This window comes from Delphinus delphis, chromosome 5 (assembly GCF_949987515.2).
Source record: "Delphinus delphis chromosome 5, mDelDel1.2, whole genome shotgun sequence".
Taxonomy (NCBI): Eukaryota; Metazoa; Chordata; class Mammalia; order Artiodactyla; family Delphinidae; genus Delphinus; species Delphinus delphis.
The window spans coordinates 8,411,803-8,428,339 of NC_082687.1; the positions used below are offsets into that span (position 1 = coordinate 8,411,803).

At 40.8% G+C, this 16,537-nt stretch overlaps 1 protein-coding gene across 2 annotated transcripts in view; it reads right to left on the reverse strand.

The window, feature by feature from the left end:
- The window catches only part of FAM13A (family with sequence similarity 13 member A), a 336,376-nt gene that overhangs the window by 85,112 nt on the left and 234,727 nt on the right, over positions 1–16,537 (reverse strand). Inside the window, exon 1 of one of the 2 annotated variants that reach the window (XM_069540673.1) lies at positions 14,388–15,114. The exons of the other annotated variant lie outside the window; for it this stretch is intronic. Coding sequence (XP_069396774.1) covers positions 14,388–14,416 — 29 coding nt within the window. The 5' untranslated portion in view covers positions 14,417–15,114. Of the gene's footprint in view, positions 1–14,387; positions 15,115–16,537 lie in introns of those variants that run through there. 2 annotated transcript variants of the gene reach the window in all.

Genomic DNA, 16,537 nt, shown 5'->3' on the forward strand with positions numbered 1-16,537 from the left:
GCAAAGAATAAACCCACCCCTTCTTTCTCCTCCAATACTCTCTGTATCTCATTTCGGCATCGGTGTACAGGGAGCCAAGATTTGGGCCACACAAGTGTTATAAAATGAGCACCACACTAAGTACTTTTTTTGCCCAGAACAGATCCTTAACTCTAACACGTAACAAATTATAATGAAAATTAACAAGGGTACTTTAGTGAACGTTCAGTTAGCAATATGGTTGGTTTTCTTAGAAATCAGGAGTGCTTTGGGAGATGATTTAAGGGTACAGAGTTCTGAACACAGCTGTTCATGTGCTTCGGTTAACGCTTTTTGTGTGTGCCTGAAAATTTCCTTGTAGCCAACAGAGGCAATCAAAATCAATCTTTTCTCTCTTTACACCTTCTCTCCCTCAGACAGTTATTCATCAGCCAGGTACCATCGGGTGCTCGACATTAATTATCTGATGTGAATCCTCATAAAAACCCTCCCTGGTACTTGCCCCTCCCTTGAGAGCAGCAGGCTCAGAGAGGGCACACAACTTAACCAGGTCACACAGCTAGTGATGTGCAGACCACACACACACTTTTGTTGTTTACTACCTTGCCTTCAATTTTAACTTATCAAAATATTCTGGAGTGAATGTCCTCATTCTGGCACAAGACCTTGTGGACTTTATAATTTATAAGCTCCATGTCATGCTTCTGATTATGGCAACTCTACACCGACCTTAGTCAAAGTCCATTCACAATGCATTATGCCTGACGGTGTGTACAAGGTGATTAATTTATTAACATGTATTGGCACTATGTCAAGAATGTCTCGATAGAAACACAAGTTTTTAATCGTGAGCAAATATTTTTCAGGCTGCACTTGTATAAGGTAAATTTGTCAATGAAAGACAAAAATCAGAAATTCTTAATTGGGATATGTCCCTGAATTCTGAGCAGTTATAAGTGTTCCAAAAAAGAAAATGTAAGCACTGTTATTTAAATGAAACGAAACAGACTCAGCAGATTTGCTTACTCAGTAGCGGTCAACAGGGCAGCAATCCACGCACAGTACCCAAGAAGAACAATATAATTGGAAAAGAAAACGAGGATAAATAATTAATTTTGACACTTAATTAGCCGATTTCTTTTTTCCCTTTCATAAAAGTACCCTTGCCCGGGGTTTAGTAATGTAATCTTGACAACAGTATAAATTATAAAACAACTAAAGCATTGATTTCAAACTGATTAAGTCAATTAATTCTAAAAATCAATTTTATGCATTGACTTTACAGGCAATTTGAAGGAAAAATGGCCAAGGACAATTCTTCCAAATAGAACAGAGAAAAGAAACTTTTCCATAAAATTTACACACTGGAATGCAAAACATTTGAAAATATCACCATGTCTACCTCTGTGCAAAATGAATATTGGACTATTATTATATGTCCCCAAACACCTATTTATAGAGATATTTACGCCTGTTCCTAGCTTTACATCAATCTCAGACATGTCCAATGATATCAACTGAGTTGTCATTTTTTCCCTAAATTTTAAATTGAGAATTAATTCAGATTTACTTGCAATTTTTAAAAATAAGCACATGTACTGTGAATGAAGAGGGGAGTGCCTGTCATGAAATGAAGCCAATGACAAACCATAACAACCTGGAATTCATTCAGTTTCCTCCTTGGTTACTAGTATAAACCCAATGTTTTAATTATTTCCTGTTTGCTGACTCAGAATAATAGCCAAGTTTAAGCAGCTAATTAGTTTGCCTTTTTTTTTTTTTTAATTTAAATACACTGAGAGATTTGGGCAATCACCTCATGTATGACAGGCCACTGGGTGCCTAATGTCCTCAGACATGGGGTGTTACAGGCTCTCAAAACAGCTACCTGTGGGAAGGACATTTATCAAATAGACCCAAGTAACAGTCCAAATCTAAGAAGCTACAACTGAGAAGGGCAATAACAGACTGGAGGGTTTTAGTGGGGGCCTAACTTACCTTTTTTTTAAATTTAATTTTTATTTTATATTGGCGTTTAATTGATTTACAGTGTTGTGTTAGCTTCAGGCCTACGGCAAAGTAATTCAGTTACACATGTACATATATTCATTCTTTTTCAGATTCTTTTCCCATATAGGTTATTACAGAATATTGAGTGCCGTTCCCTGTGCTACACTAACTTATCTTTTTATGTGGTTCAACATTGGTTGAACATAAAGGCACAGGAATGGATGACACCTAGACTCACAATCTCTTCCTGAGCTGCACTCGGGTCTAAACTGAAGCCACAGAATGCAATCCCTATCAATTTAATTACACAGCAAGCTCACCGAAATTGTGAAAAGCATGGCGTTTTCTGTGTCTAAGAAAAACCAAATACTCTTGGGAGAATTCCCAGCCTGAGGTATTCAGAACGGACTCTCAGTTACTGGATCAAACCACCATTCCATTCAATTCCCTTTTGAACTGTCCTGATAAATGTTCCAATTAGTCCAACTTTCTAATTGGTTAATGCGGCTGGCTACCCGCAAATTAACATAATCTGCATATTGGGCTACATACTTCACATTTTCAAGTGATCTGAGCTAGGAGAAATAGTTTGTAAGTGTTCCTTGGGTACTGAAAAGTACAGCAAAATAGGGAAAGGCTAAGGATTAGGTTCCATTCATTGAAGAAACTCGAAAAAACATCTACTGGGGCTTAAATACAAACAAACAAACAAACCACAAACAGCCAGGGGGAGAGAGAAAGGGAGGGCCAAGTGAAAGGACAAAATTTAAAGTATTAAGTAAACATTTTCTCTGGAATTCAGGTTCCTCCCTCACGTTGCAACAGAATGTACTAAGTGGAAGAATTTTCATAGATGAATTTTCTTGGAGGACGATGAGGTGAGTGGAATTAGCACATTTTCTTTCCTTCCTTCCTCTGCAAACTATAAAGTACCACACTGGAGCCTTTTGATTTATCCACAGTCTCAGGCATTAACATTCATAACCCTCCATTTATAGCATTTATACCGCTCCATTTGGGGTGTGATGTAGCAGCTGGCGTTCTGCTGTTCAGATTTTTGGTTCAGCTCCATTCAGGAACACGGGAGAAAACAATCTCCCTGTTCCTTTTGGAAAACAAGTCAGTTTTGGAAAACAGATCAGTTCACAGCTAAGTGTTTGCCCCTGTAACTTCAGGGGGCATTTTTGTAGATGGATGTATACTTCTTTACTATAAACCCAAGCAACTTTGTTTCCAGTTTTATTATTTGTATGTTGTAACTAAGAATGCAACACCTAGCTGTCAGTAGAAATAAAAACAAACCATTGAAGTTCAAGAGCAAATATGTTTTCCTGACCAAAGGGTAATGCAATACGCTGAAATGTTAATGTTCACAGGACTAGAAAGTTTAGCTAACACCAAGAGGTATTACACTTCGGAAGCAAAACCGATCAGAAGACTTCCAAACATTTACAGCTTTCCCCCCAATAAGACAGGAAAGTATTTCTACCATTTTCCTGATTGCTTAGTAGAAATTTGAAATATATTGTTAGGGGATGAATTGTGTCCCTGCAAAAAGACGCGCTGAAGCCCTGACCCCCAGAAACTCAGGATGTGATCTTATTTGCAAATACAGTCTTTATAGAGGTGACCAAGTTAAAGTGAAGTTACCGTAGTGGGCCCTAATTCAATATGACCAGCGCTCTTATCAACAGGATATTTGCACACAGGGAGCACAAGTTGTGAAGACTGGAATTGTGTTGCCACAAGCCAAGATCTCCAGGAAGCGAGGAGAGAGGCAGGGGACAACTCATTCCCCAGGGTTTTTAGAGGGAGCACAGCCCTAGCCAACGTGTAAATTTGGGACTTCTGGCCTCCAGAACCGTGAGACAAGAAATTGCTGGTTGGGCTTCCCTGGTGGCGCAGTGGTTGAGAGTCCGCCTGCCGACGCAAGGGACACGGGTTCGTGCCCCGGTCCGGGAAGATCCCACATGCCGCGGAGCGGCTGGGCCCGTGAGCCATGGCCGCTGAGCCTGCGCGTCCGGAGCCTGTGCTCCGCAACGGGAGAGGCCGCAACAGTGAGAGGCCCACATACCGCAAAAAAAAAAAAAAAAAAGAAATTGCTGGCTTTCTGGGCTACCCTGTTTGTGGTACTTCGTCACAGCTGTGCTAGGAAACTAATATATCTACTAAAAAAATGTTTTTTTCCCAAATCCGGAATTAAAACCTGACAAAAGTGTGTCCATCTTATGTAAAGGTTGTGCTCTGGAAATTCATTTGTAGCGATGCTAAGACTAGAACGGATTTCCCACACTGACACGAGGATTCGATTTCCAGGCCTGTACTAACCTCTCGTTCAAATAAACTATCGTCAGTAAGCAGTCCAGAGTCAGTGTTTTGAAAAACGTTGGCCACGATCCAGTTAGAAACACATTTTACATCATGATATGTAGTACACAGACACATAGAAGGGACACATTTCATAAAATTATTCTTACTTTGGATGTTTTCTATTTTGTTATACTTCGCTTTATATAAAACACTGGTCACAACCTGCTCAATTGGTTTTATGACCACCAACAGGTCATGACCCACAGGTGAAAAACGCTATGCTAAAAACACATCTCCCTGGCTTGATGTGTAATTAATACTCAGTGAATGTTGCTGAATTAAGATCTATGTTCTCATAGGACAGAGAACAAACACTTTTCTTCTCTGCCCCACTGCCAGAATGAGCTCTGGGCCAAAGAAGTACAGATTTTGTTAAGCGTGGATGGCACAGAAAATCAGAGAGGAAGCGGGTCCAGATATGCCCAGCAATGGGCGTGAGAATGTCGTTCTAGATGACCGTGGTGGAGCTGACAGAGGATTTCCAGGTCTCTCTCTCTCTCTCTCTTTTTTTTAAAATTTTATTTCATTTATTTATTTATATATTTTTGAACGTTATTTATTTTTTATACAGCAGGTTCTTACTAGTCATCCATTTTATACACATCAGTGTAAACACGTCAATCCCAATCTCCCAATTCATCCCACCACCAGCCCCATCCCCGCTTTCCCCCCTTGGTGTCCATACTTCTGTTCTGTACATCTGTGTCTCTATCCAAGTCTCTTTAAAATATTCTTTTCCTGCTTATACCACAGGATGGTGTCAAGGAGACTCAGGGACCCCTGTTTTGTTTTGTTTTTTTTTTTTCGATTCCTCCTTACTTTGTGACCACAGCATTCTTTATCACCTATATTTTGGTCTCTTCAAGTCAAAGAACTATTATACTTGGAGGGAACCAGGGACCATCTCATTCTAATTCAGTCCCTCTACCCAGCTAGCTCTACCCGTGGATGCCCTTCTGATGACCACCTTTCAATCTCTAGGGAGTTGGAGGGGGTGGTGAGGGTGTGCGCTTGTCAGGGAAGGGGAGTAAAGTTTGAAGCAGGGAGGGGTGGGATTGCTTCACCTTCTACCTCTTGTGTATCTTTCCCTACAGTGAGAAGGTCAACAGGAAACTATTACTACCTGTGGACTGGCTGACACAGCCAAGAGCCTCACATTCCACTTTACAGGGGATCCTGGCTGGAGATGTGTTTAGAAGTCACAGGACAGAATCCTCATGCCTGTTACAATATTTAAGTTGTATTAACAGGCCAACTGCTCTCCTTAAAAAAAAAAAATAGTTTATCCCTTACCCCCCCCACGTGGTCAATCACCAGACTGTGTTGATTTCATCTCAGAAAGAGGCAAGTCTTCTGAATCTGATCTTTCCTTTCCATTTCCACTGCCGTAGTCTTTCAGAGGGGCAGTACTCTTTTTCCCTGCCATCCAGAGCAGTTTACCCTTAATACCCCCACCAGATTTATCCCCCTAACCTAAAAGCCTCCCTGCTTCCCCTCTGTCTTTGGGGTAAAATCCAGATGTCTGAACCTGGCGCACAAGAGTCCTCCCAATCTCAGGGCAGTGAGCCTCTGTCGACCTCTCACTGCACTTTCATAACTCTGTCTGTACGTGCTGTTCCCTCTATCTTAAATGCTTTCACCACCTCTCTCTGCCTGGTAAATACTTCATCTCTCAGCTCAAATGTCATCTAATCTGGGATGCCATCTCCATCACCCTGGAGAGGGGAGTGGCTCCTCCCTCCAGGCTCCCGGACACTGTTCACAGCCATGAGCCAGCGCTTAGCAAGAGACGCTGAAGCTCCTGAGTTCGGATGCTTGCCTCACCTCCTGGATTTGTCTTTACGTTTGTCCCACCGGCACCTAGCAAGGTACATTCCGGGTGCTCAGTCAGTGGCTGTGGAATAGTCAGCACCATCAAGACCATGCTGAGTGCTGACACTACCGTGTGATTGCATATTTTTAAAACACATAATTTGTAAAATTAACTTTGCCAGCTGGAAGCATTCTCAGAGAGTTGTACGTTGATTAGTTTAAGTTATCTTCTTCCCTGCGATTCCAAACTTAATGCAAGTGCAACTGTGCCACGGGTTTTCTCCCACCCTTATTGAGAAAAGAAAATTAATTTTCTCCCACTGCACAGAGGGGGAGCTCCGCCATTGTGCCAGTAATCTAAACCCTGTGCTTTCCGCAGGGTACAGTGTGCCCAGAAAAGGATTTGTTCAGGCAAGGCAATGTTTGCATATGGCCTTGCCACACACTCTATCTGTTTGTTCTGGCTTGAGAGCAGGCAAAGAAAATTTTTTTTTACTTCATTGCAAACCCAAAGGTTTGGGTGGAGCTTAGAGAAATTTTTGGTTTAGTCACAAAACTATTTTCAATGCAGCTGGAAGCTCTGATTTGTTTTTGAGATTCTTGTTCAGCAAACTGATGTGTATCATTATTATAGACATAGCAATACCGCCTCAGGGAGGCAGCAGTTTAGAATGTAAGAACACAGTAACTTTCTTTTTGAGGGGGTTGATATGAGTGGATAAGAGAATATTTTTGGAACATTAGCAAGTCAGTTAAAATGCTTTCTAATCTTCAGATACTGAAACAAAAGCAAAAGAACAGGGGGATACGTGCAGAAGGGAAGAAGGAAACAGGAAATTGTTTTTTTTACTAAATTCTTTCAATTATTCCCTTTATTATAACATTCTTAATGGCAGGTATATAATTTCCCCATTTCTTGAGGCAGACAGAACTGTGCCGAAAGCAATGCGAATTCGCCTGTCACCTTCCAGCCAGTGAACCCTCCCCCTGCCACAGGAGGGCTCTGCACAGAACGAGGAGTCAAGGACGTGTATCTATCTACACTGCCATGATTTTACACTGGTTTGCAGGAGGACGAGTGACCGGCGAGTGTACAAAGGTTGATGTCCACCCAGGCTTGAGCTCTGTGAGCTTCCCAAACCACGGGCCAGTGCTCATTCAGCCTTTTTTGAGTGTCTACTACTTATCAGAGCCTATGCGAGGGGCTGGAGATACACAGGCTATTAAGATATGGGCGCAACCTTCCCAGAATTTATAGACCAGCCGAGAAACAGAAACTTGACATTTGACCATTTTCATAAGAAAAGGGATCCAGAGCTACCGCGTACTGAGAGCTCTCCCTAATAAGCCAGGCTCTGGGCTGAGAACTTCACGTACATCATCTCACTCAATCCTCAGTGACATCTTTGGAGGAAGGTATTACTCACCAGCTTTTTCAAAGAAGAAAAGTAAGTTTTAGAAAGGTTAAGCAACTGGTGGAAGGTCACGGAGCCAGGTGGGGCTGAGATTCACATCCTGAATCTCGGCTCTGTGGAAGCCAGAGCTCCAGACCTTGAAGTCAGTCAGAAGCTCGGTGCAGACCCGCAAGTTAGGGGAGCTTAGGGGACGTAAGTGACACTGGGAGCGAATTGTGCGGGTCACACTGGAAAAAGATAATGGACAGGAGAAAAGTTCTCCAACAAAGGCAGAGGATGTGTGAAGGCGTGAGGAAGCACTGCAGGGGTGTGCCAGGCGGCGGCACTAGAGGAACTGAGAAAGACACAGAGACAGACACACACGCACACACACAGAGGCAGGCACTTGAGTTTTCACCAAGTCAAGGAGTTGAAAATGAAGGAGAGTCCCTTACAAAAACACAGCAGAGTTTATCAATGGTCTCCTCTGGCTGGCTTTTGGTTCCTAATTTTAGTTTCAGGGGCCATTTTAACCTAGACAGCGAAGTTACGTTTCTTCCCATCGTCATTTTGCTGACAGCAAAACTACTGAGGTATCACCTTAAGCTTTTCCTGAACCTACTTAACTTTTTCTAGTGTTTTGGTTCCATTCAATGTGATCTGAGAAAAGCAGTTCAGTTCTTCATTTTTATTTCTATCAAGTTCAAGTGTTCTGATTTTTATTCTTATATTTGATGAGAAGATGCCATGTTTTCCTGACCCCAAACCTTAAAAGGTTTTCATAGAATGTATCCTGTGTCCCTTCCCTCTCCCCTCACCCAGTACTTTTATTCCTTTTACTGGGGCCACTTACTTTAAAAAATCAACTTCTAGGGCTTCCTACTATTTCTTTTTACTACCCGCGTCCCCACTATTTCCCATCAATATACCTTTTTTATGCAAGAAATAAAATCAGTTTCCACATCTGGCTTCTTGATGATCTGTTATAATGTAGTATCTAGAAAAGGCGAGTCTATAGAGACGGAAAGTAGATTCGTGGTTGCCTAGAGCTGGGATAGGGGGCTTGAGGGTGGCTTTGGTCAGTCTGGGCTGCTATAACAACATACCACAGGTTGGGTGGCTTCCACAACAGAAACATTTACTTCTCACAGTTCCAAAGATTGGAAGTCTGAGATCAGGGTGCCAGCGTGGCAGGTTCTGGTGAGAGCTCTCCCTGGCTTGCAGATTTCCACCTTCTTGCTGTACCTCCATGGATGGGGGTGGGTGGGGAGACTGTGCTCTGGTCCTTTCGTCTCCTTGTAAGGGCACCAATCCTATCTTGGGAGCTCCACCTCTACGGCCTCATCCAAATCTACTTACCTCCCAAAGGTCCCACCTCCAAATACCATCACACTGGGGATTAAAGCTTCAGCATATGAATTTTGAGGGGCACAAACATTCAGCCCACAGTAGGGCTTGAGAGCTAAAGAGCACAGGGTTTCTTTTTGGGTGACGAAAATATTCTAAAACTGACTGTCAGTGATGGTTGTGACTGTACTAATAACCATTGAATTGTATACTTTAAGTAGGTGAGGTGCACGGTATGTAAATTATATCAATAAAGCTATTACTGAAAAAGTTATTTCTGGTTCTTGTTAAGGGAAGAATAAATCGTGCTTTTAAAAGGTTTCATATAGTACAAACTATTTTTTGGCAGTTCATTCTATCATCACATAAATATATAAGTATTACAGGAAAAACAGGGTAAAAAGTTTTGAGAGTTTCAAGGAATTTGATTCTATGGTATTTGCAGCGGCACTTCCCACAAATCATGCTTTAGCTCGCTTTCTACTACTCATCCAATACAATGCAACGGTAGAGCATCACCTTACGTGTAAAGCACTCTTGCTTCAAGGAACTGAAAGATAATGCAAGTGTAAGAGTAACAAAATCAGAAGGAAAGCAATATGCTACTACTCGTTACATGTGAAGAGTTACCACTTACAAAGAACTATACTATTCTTTAACTATAGAATTTCTCCTCTAAGTAAGTGTAGTAGGTATTACTATCCCCTTTGATAGGTGAGGAAGATGACCTGCCCAAATTCACACGGCTAATTAGCTGTCAGTGTCTGGATATGTTTCTTGACGGCAAGTTTATTATCTTTCCATCGCTTTCCCCACTGTTTAGTGCTGACTCTCTAACGCCTCTCCTTCTTTCAGTGGCTTAGACAGGGTGATCTCTGTAAAATTTAAGAATATCCTTAAGTAAGGTACGAAGGTATCCTTAACTGAGGTATGAACCTTAGTTCAGACTATCTTCTTTATCTGGAGTAATTAGCAAATATTTCAACTCCAGAGGTACTGCCACCATCACATGAGAGTAGAGCCCACAGAGGTCTGTCTTGTTCTCAATGATTCTTGTTACTACCAAATACAGACCACACTGGTGACGAGTCTAAGTTCAGATATTCAACCCCAGAAGGGTTAACCCAGACTTGAGGCGAGGCAGCTTTTCACTCCCTTTTAGACTGTGTTTGTGGAGGGGGGGAGGGCAGGGAGTGCTATCAAAGTGCCAACAAGTTCCGAATAACGCGGGTTTAAGAGCTAAATGAACTGAAGGCGTCACCACCACAAGCAGTAGAGGGCTCTCTAACATCACCCAGAAGACTCACAAGCAGGACCATCATTGCCTGGGTTGTTCCCTGGTCAAATCCCACATCATCCCCATGTTCCCAGTGTTTACTTGTTTGCTGAAGGACATTCTAAAAACCCGTGCTTAGAAAGACCAGATGAATTCTGCTGATGAGCAGATTCCGTGAAATTTTCCCATGCTGGATCACTAATACACGTTAACTAATCCTGTTGCCATAAACCTTCTGAAAGAGCCATTGCAGTTTAGAAGTATGGTGTGTTTCACCATCATAAAATGAATATTCAATAATGTATGTTGAATATCATAATTTTCCAGGGAGAGTAATGAAAAAGAGAGTTACACTGACATCGTTCATCTCAGTTTCCCACTTTGATCAATAAACCAAGGGAAAAAAGGGATGCTAAACATGTGAAAAGAGATGGCAATGCATTAAAACCAAAGGAATCTAGATTAATCACTAGTGCTCTTAACGTCATCCTCCATCATTAGTCTTTGTGGATAGAAGATGAGTTAGTGACTATTTGAAAGTTATTCTAGCAAATCAAAATCCTGCTGTGAAGTTGAGAGTTTTGTCATGGACATAAGAGTGAGTGAAGACTTTCTTTCTTAGCCTACTGAAGTCTTTCTACACATAAAATGGAGATCCTTACCTACAGCTCCATGATCTCTAAGGGAAAAAAAGCCAATGGAATATGAATCATGCAAAGAGTCTGAGGTCTAAGTAAAGCCTAGAGTCTGATAAAACATACTATCTCTTTAGTGACACAGGGTAAATTTAATACCTGAGAAAAAAACATTTATTTCAATTCTTAATATAGGTTCTCTACTTATTTATATTATTTTATTTCTTTGGAAGAACTTTTTCAGTTGGCAAGAATATCCATATAATGCTATACAGTGCAAATATTTTAGTATTTCTAAAAATATTTGGGATAATTGAACCATCTCAAAAGACATATAGGATCTATCATTAATTTAAGCCATTTGAAGTGAACATTAAGAACTGAGTCCTTCACTCTATAGAGGGTCCCATTTTCAATATTCAGCCTCTGCAGTTTTTCTACAGATCATGAGTTTCTGCATAGTTACTCCCACCCGGGAAAGTCTGCAAATTATATTAAGTTGTAAACAGATAGCAAAATACATTAAAGCGAACCCAGGTTCTTATTTCATTCTTAGCCTTCGACCCCATCTGTTAGTCTCATCTTAGTTACAGATAAGCAGTAACAGATTTATCTTCTACATACTTTCACAACATGCTAAGAAAGGCTAAAAAGTCACTCATGGGAATTATAAGCTAAGTAGACACTGAGATGCAAACGTGCCATCTAATAAGATCATATGCTTATATGAAGTCACGAAGGGTAATATTATCCACGCAGGTGCATCTCTATTATTATGCTAATTATACCCTCCATTACTGGATTCACCACAGTAATGTAATTGTAACTGTCTGGTAATGTGTCTGCATCCTCACTAGCATGTGACCTCTCTGAAGCAGAGTTGTGTCTTAATTTACTGGCAGTACAGGGTAGTGTTCGGTCATAAAGAAAATATTAAAAAACACTGTAAGTATGTTTTGTTCTAACAGGTAACACCGACCGTCTAGTAAATGAAAGCACCAATTATGACAGAGACACCTCACGTAAGGTCCTGCTATTAAATATGTTATTTGGGGATGTTGAATAGTAGAGTGTTAGCATCTTACATCCTAACACCTGCTGTCAATGGCTTTATACAAGCTATACTCATTAACCGGAGTTTAGATCAGTGTTTCTCCGCGTGGACCATTTGTACCAGATTTGCTTTCAGGAAGCTTGTTAAAATGTTGATACTTTCCCTGTCACACCCAGATTCAGATTCAGTAAGTCTAGGGAAGGAAGGCAGCAGGAAGAAGCGGATTTTTAAAAACAAGGTCCCTAGGTAATTCTCATGCACCTAAAGAATGAGAGGCACTGGCCTCTCTGCTCAATACAAACATGAGTGAGCATGAGCTTCTCTAACTGGTATTTAAAGCTATTCTTTCCCTCACCCTCTTTTAATTCAGTTTCTAGCCCCTCGGTGCTCTTCAAGAGAATGGAGCAAAGCGTTCATCCCATCAGCCGGCATGTGCACCACGAGGCTCTGCAACTTTCCTGTTCCGGGCGGGATAACAGTGCGGGCAGTTGGCAACAGTCACCTTTACTAGAGGGTCACAGAAATCCTTAGCCAAAAATGTTGAACTGGGCTCGGAAGCAGCAATCATACATAGGAACAGGAAAGTGCTCTGCATAAGCGCTTAGATTCACAAGAGATCCATAACGAAGTGAAACCACAAACCTACCGGTTCCTTGCCTTCAAGAGGTACATAATCACAGGCAAGCACAGGCTGGAAGTTAAGGACTGCAGGGTGACCCATCAAATGAAGCTCTCAGAAGCAGGGGGACAGTGAATGCACTGATCAGCAGTCGTGAATCAAATCAGCAGTCGTGAATGCAAATTCAAATGACTAATACATTTGAATGCAAATTCAAATGTATTAGTAAGGACTAACAGAGAAAAATAATTTCGGAGGAAATGACGCTGATTCTATTTTAGCTTTCCTCAACTTAACTCTCTAAACAATATTTTAGCTGAATAAAGATCTGTTTGCTTCTTAACAGTGGTTATATCACAGAGCAGCTTATTACAGAGTTCAGTAATAGCCAATATGCTTATCTAGAAAGGACTTGCTTAAGACACTTAAGAACTGACACCATTATAAGATAAAACAGGGTCCCAACTTTAAAGCTGGAAACCAAATGAAGACTCCGAAAAGTGTACATTAGTTTTTAGTCTCTCGCAAGTTTCAAGCATGTGGACATTTCCACTGAATTAATATCGACAAATTTCAGATCTATTCATAAATCACTCTGTGCTCCCTTGGGTTGGGTTATCAATTTTAGAAAAGGAAGTCTAGGGACACCCCCATCAAGTTCCCATTACAGTGCACTTGTCCTTACAGTGAAAGGAAAGCAACCACACCGTTTTATCTCACAGGGTACATCTGCAGGAACCATTTTCCAAACGAACACTCAATTTCTGTATACCTTATTTTCATGTTAAAACATGAACATCCAGTAAAATATTGGTGGCATGGTTTTTCAAAAGAAAATTCATTTTTTTGTCTAGGTTTTTTTCAATCTTATAGATAAACCACATTCACCATTTGACTTTTAAAATCACTTCCACTAACAGTTTTCTTAAAGGAAGCATTTACATGGAATCAAATGTCACTGCATGTAGAGCAGGTGCAGCTGAAACAGAATAATAGGATTGGCAAAAGTAATTCTAAAAATCCTAAAACACGACCCTAGGAAACTCAGACTTCCTTCAAGCCTCAGTTTTCCTGCTGTGAAACTGGAGGGCTGGACTCCATCACCACGGAGGTGACTCCCAGCTTCAACATTCCGGGACACCTTACTCACATATTAGTTCACCAGCAGTGTTCTTTTTAACAAGCCTTTTGTTTAAATTTACCTTTTTCTGCATTGGTATAATAACTCTTCCACCTCGCCCTCCACAATCCATATTACAATCATTAATGAACAGGACAACGCCTTGCGCTTAATCATTCTTACAGAGCAGTTTTTTTTTGTTTAAAGATGTCATCTGTGTAATAAACCTATCTAGAATTATTCATGGGGAAATAATAACCTTAACGTTTATGTCCATGTATTATAAAGTACTGATTGATAGAAAATCCTTGCCTAGATCTGAACTCCAGCAGACAGGGCTCCTAAGATGCATTTTTAAAAGGTCTTTAGCCTGTCGACATCCTTCAAAATGAGCTTAGAGCTCACCGCCGCTTCACAACATTGCTAACAAGCTGACTCAGTTTTATTTTAAACCTGCTCGATAGATTCTTCACTTTCTGTTTTTCTTCAGCTGTCAAAGCTGTTTTCTTCTATTTATTTTCATTCGAGGAAGGCAATAACTGAACAGACTAATCAAGTGAAGAAGATGACATGCTGGGCATAAGTGTCAGCAAAAGAAGCGATCAAACAGCTACATTTCTCTGGTCTTGGGGAAGCACATTGCGTCCAAGGAACTCTACACAGTTTGCAGCACACTACTGACAGATGCCAAGGATTGGCAAAGTTACACGGTTTTGGAACATTCAGAAAATACAGAAGAGAAGAACGAAACCAAATAGGAAAGCATACTACCTTTGCAGGGGCATGATTTCACAAGCCATCCTTGTCTGGAAATTTGCAAGGGACCCTCACAACTGTCTCTTCCGCGCCCAGCTGGGCGTCTGTATAAGGGGGGCCAGGCTGCAGTGGCTGAGCTGGGCTGGGGGCGTGAGGCTGTAGCTCACCGCTGGAGAAGCAACTTGCCCTGCAGTCAGCCAGCGTTCTGCTGTTCCCAGCCTCCAAACTTCTCGGAGCGGAGCTACAGTGCTATTCGATCGCTGCCTCTCCACATTTCCACCGCAGTCCACTCTGACCTTTGTTCCAGGGAAGCAGCTGAAGCAGCCAGCCAATCAGAGGACCAGCTGCTGCAGGGCTTAAAGGCGCTGCTGCTTTTGCTGCTGCTGCAGCTCCTCGCGGGCTTGCCTAATTCTGGTAACTCGAAACTCTCCTCTGAGCCCTTCCACAGACGGGCTTGTCCGTCTGGGGAAAGCAACCAATAACAGCAGCAAGAGCAAAGGGTCCCTTCACTTCTCAACGTCACAGAGACTGCCAGCAAGGAAATCCATTTGTCAAGGAAAGACACTGCCTCCGAAACGAAAGGTTTCCGTGACAGAAGGCATGAGCTATGCTCAGTCTCCTTTCTTCCTTAAAAAAAAAAAAAAAATCAAACCACTAGCATTGGAAGGCGTGACACTTTTCTAGAAGGCACACAGGCATTCTTCTAGACTCCCGCCCTACCCGTATTTATTTCCTGCTGATGTCTGTTTACATTGCGGTGGTTACTAGTCACTGGTGACATCTCCCAAGGCACATAGCTCTCGTTTCTGGGGAGAACACACGTCCTAAGACTGCCCACTGTCTCAAGGGATCAAAACGGCTATTCCCACGGAAGTATTTCAACTGATAATTTCTGTTTATCCTTATAAAATTGAATGTGTTTATTTAAAGAGTCATTTTCCTCTAAGAACATCACCAGCATTTTTTTTTGGTTGGTTGGTCATTTATTTATTTATTTTTTTACAGGTAACACCAAATCAATTTCTCATAAGGTCTGCTAAATGCCTACTAATTATCCAGCTCTCCCTTAGTTTCCTCTTCAGTGTGGAATACTAAAGTGTTATTTTAGGAACATAATTGTTCATTCAGAGGTTTCAAACATTGCAACAACAATAGTAAAAATATATTTTAATAGGATTTCTTTCATATCATAGGATTTGCCGAGAGTTACAACAAAGCCCAGAGCACAGCTTTTAGCAGAAAAAAGGGCAGAAAGCTAGAGTTCATGCCATTCAGAAACAGAGGGGGCTGGTACCACCAAAAAAGTATCCTTCTCCCCCGTATTTTTTCCCAGATTTCTTACAGATCACTCATAATTCTGAACTTAGAACACAAAAAGTCCTTTTGTAAGCGTCTGCTCTCCTTTGCTACACATGCTAATAAAAATATTTCATTGTCTGACTAAATCCTCTATCATATTTATGAAAATGGATTAATCATCCTGAAACTTATATTCAGACATTATGATAGAATATCAGTAACTAAAATCAGCCTTTTAAAACAATGGAAGTTAAGTCCACAACTTACTTTAATTGAAGTTGTCAATATATTCTTTTGTTTTGATTCTAGATTTAGAAATACTACTTGGATTCTCCAGCAACAGTAACTTAATTCTATATATTTGCTTAAGTTTTTTATCTTTCAAAAATGCAACTTTACATCTTGCTTAACACTTCAATTAACTTCTTGAGTTAGGAAATCACTATTATATATCATAATATCTATTTTATTGATGAGTAAACTTGGTACTAGAAAATTAAGTAATTTCTTCAAATTCACATGGAAAGTCAGTGGCAGAACAGAAACTGGATTCAGAATTTCTCAGGTCTGCTTCAGAACTCTGCTATACAGCATAGTGCTTACTCTATTCTACATGAGTTTTTAAAATATTTCACAAGTATTTTTAGAAATCGTTAAAATTCAAATGACAGAAATAATATTTTGTCTTTTCTAATTTTATGAACACAACAATACCACATGCCTAAAATAGACATATGAGTTCAACAATAAGGGACCCAGCATTTCAGACATACGTTAAACCAAACTATAATTTACATACAATACATACTAGAGGTAAAATACTGATGAACAGGGGCATTCAAATTTAAAATCTGATTCCACATATA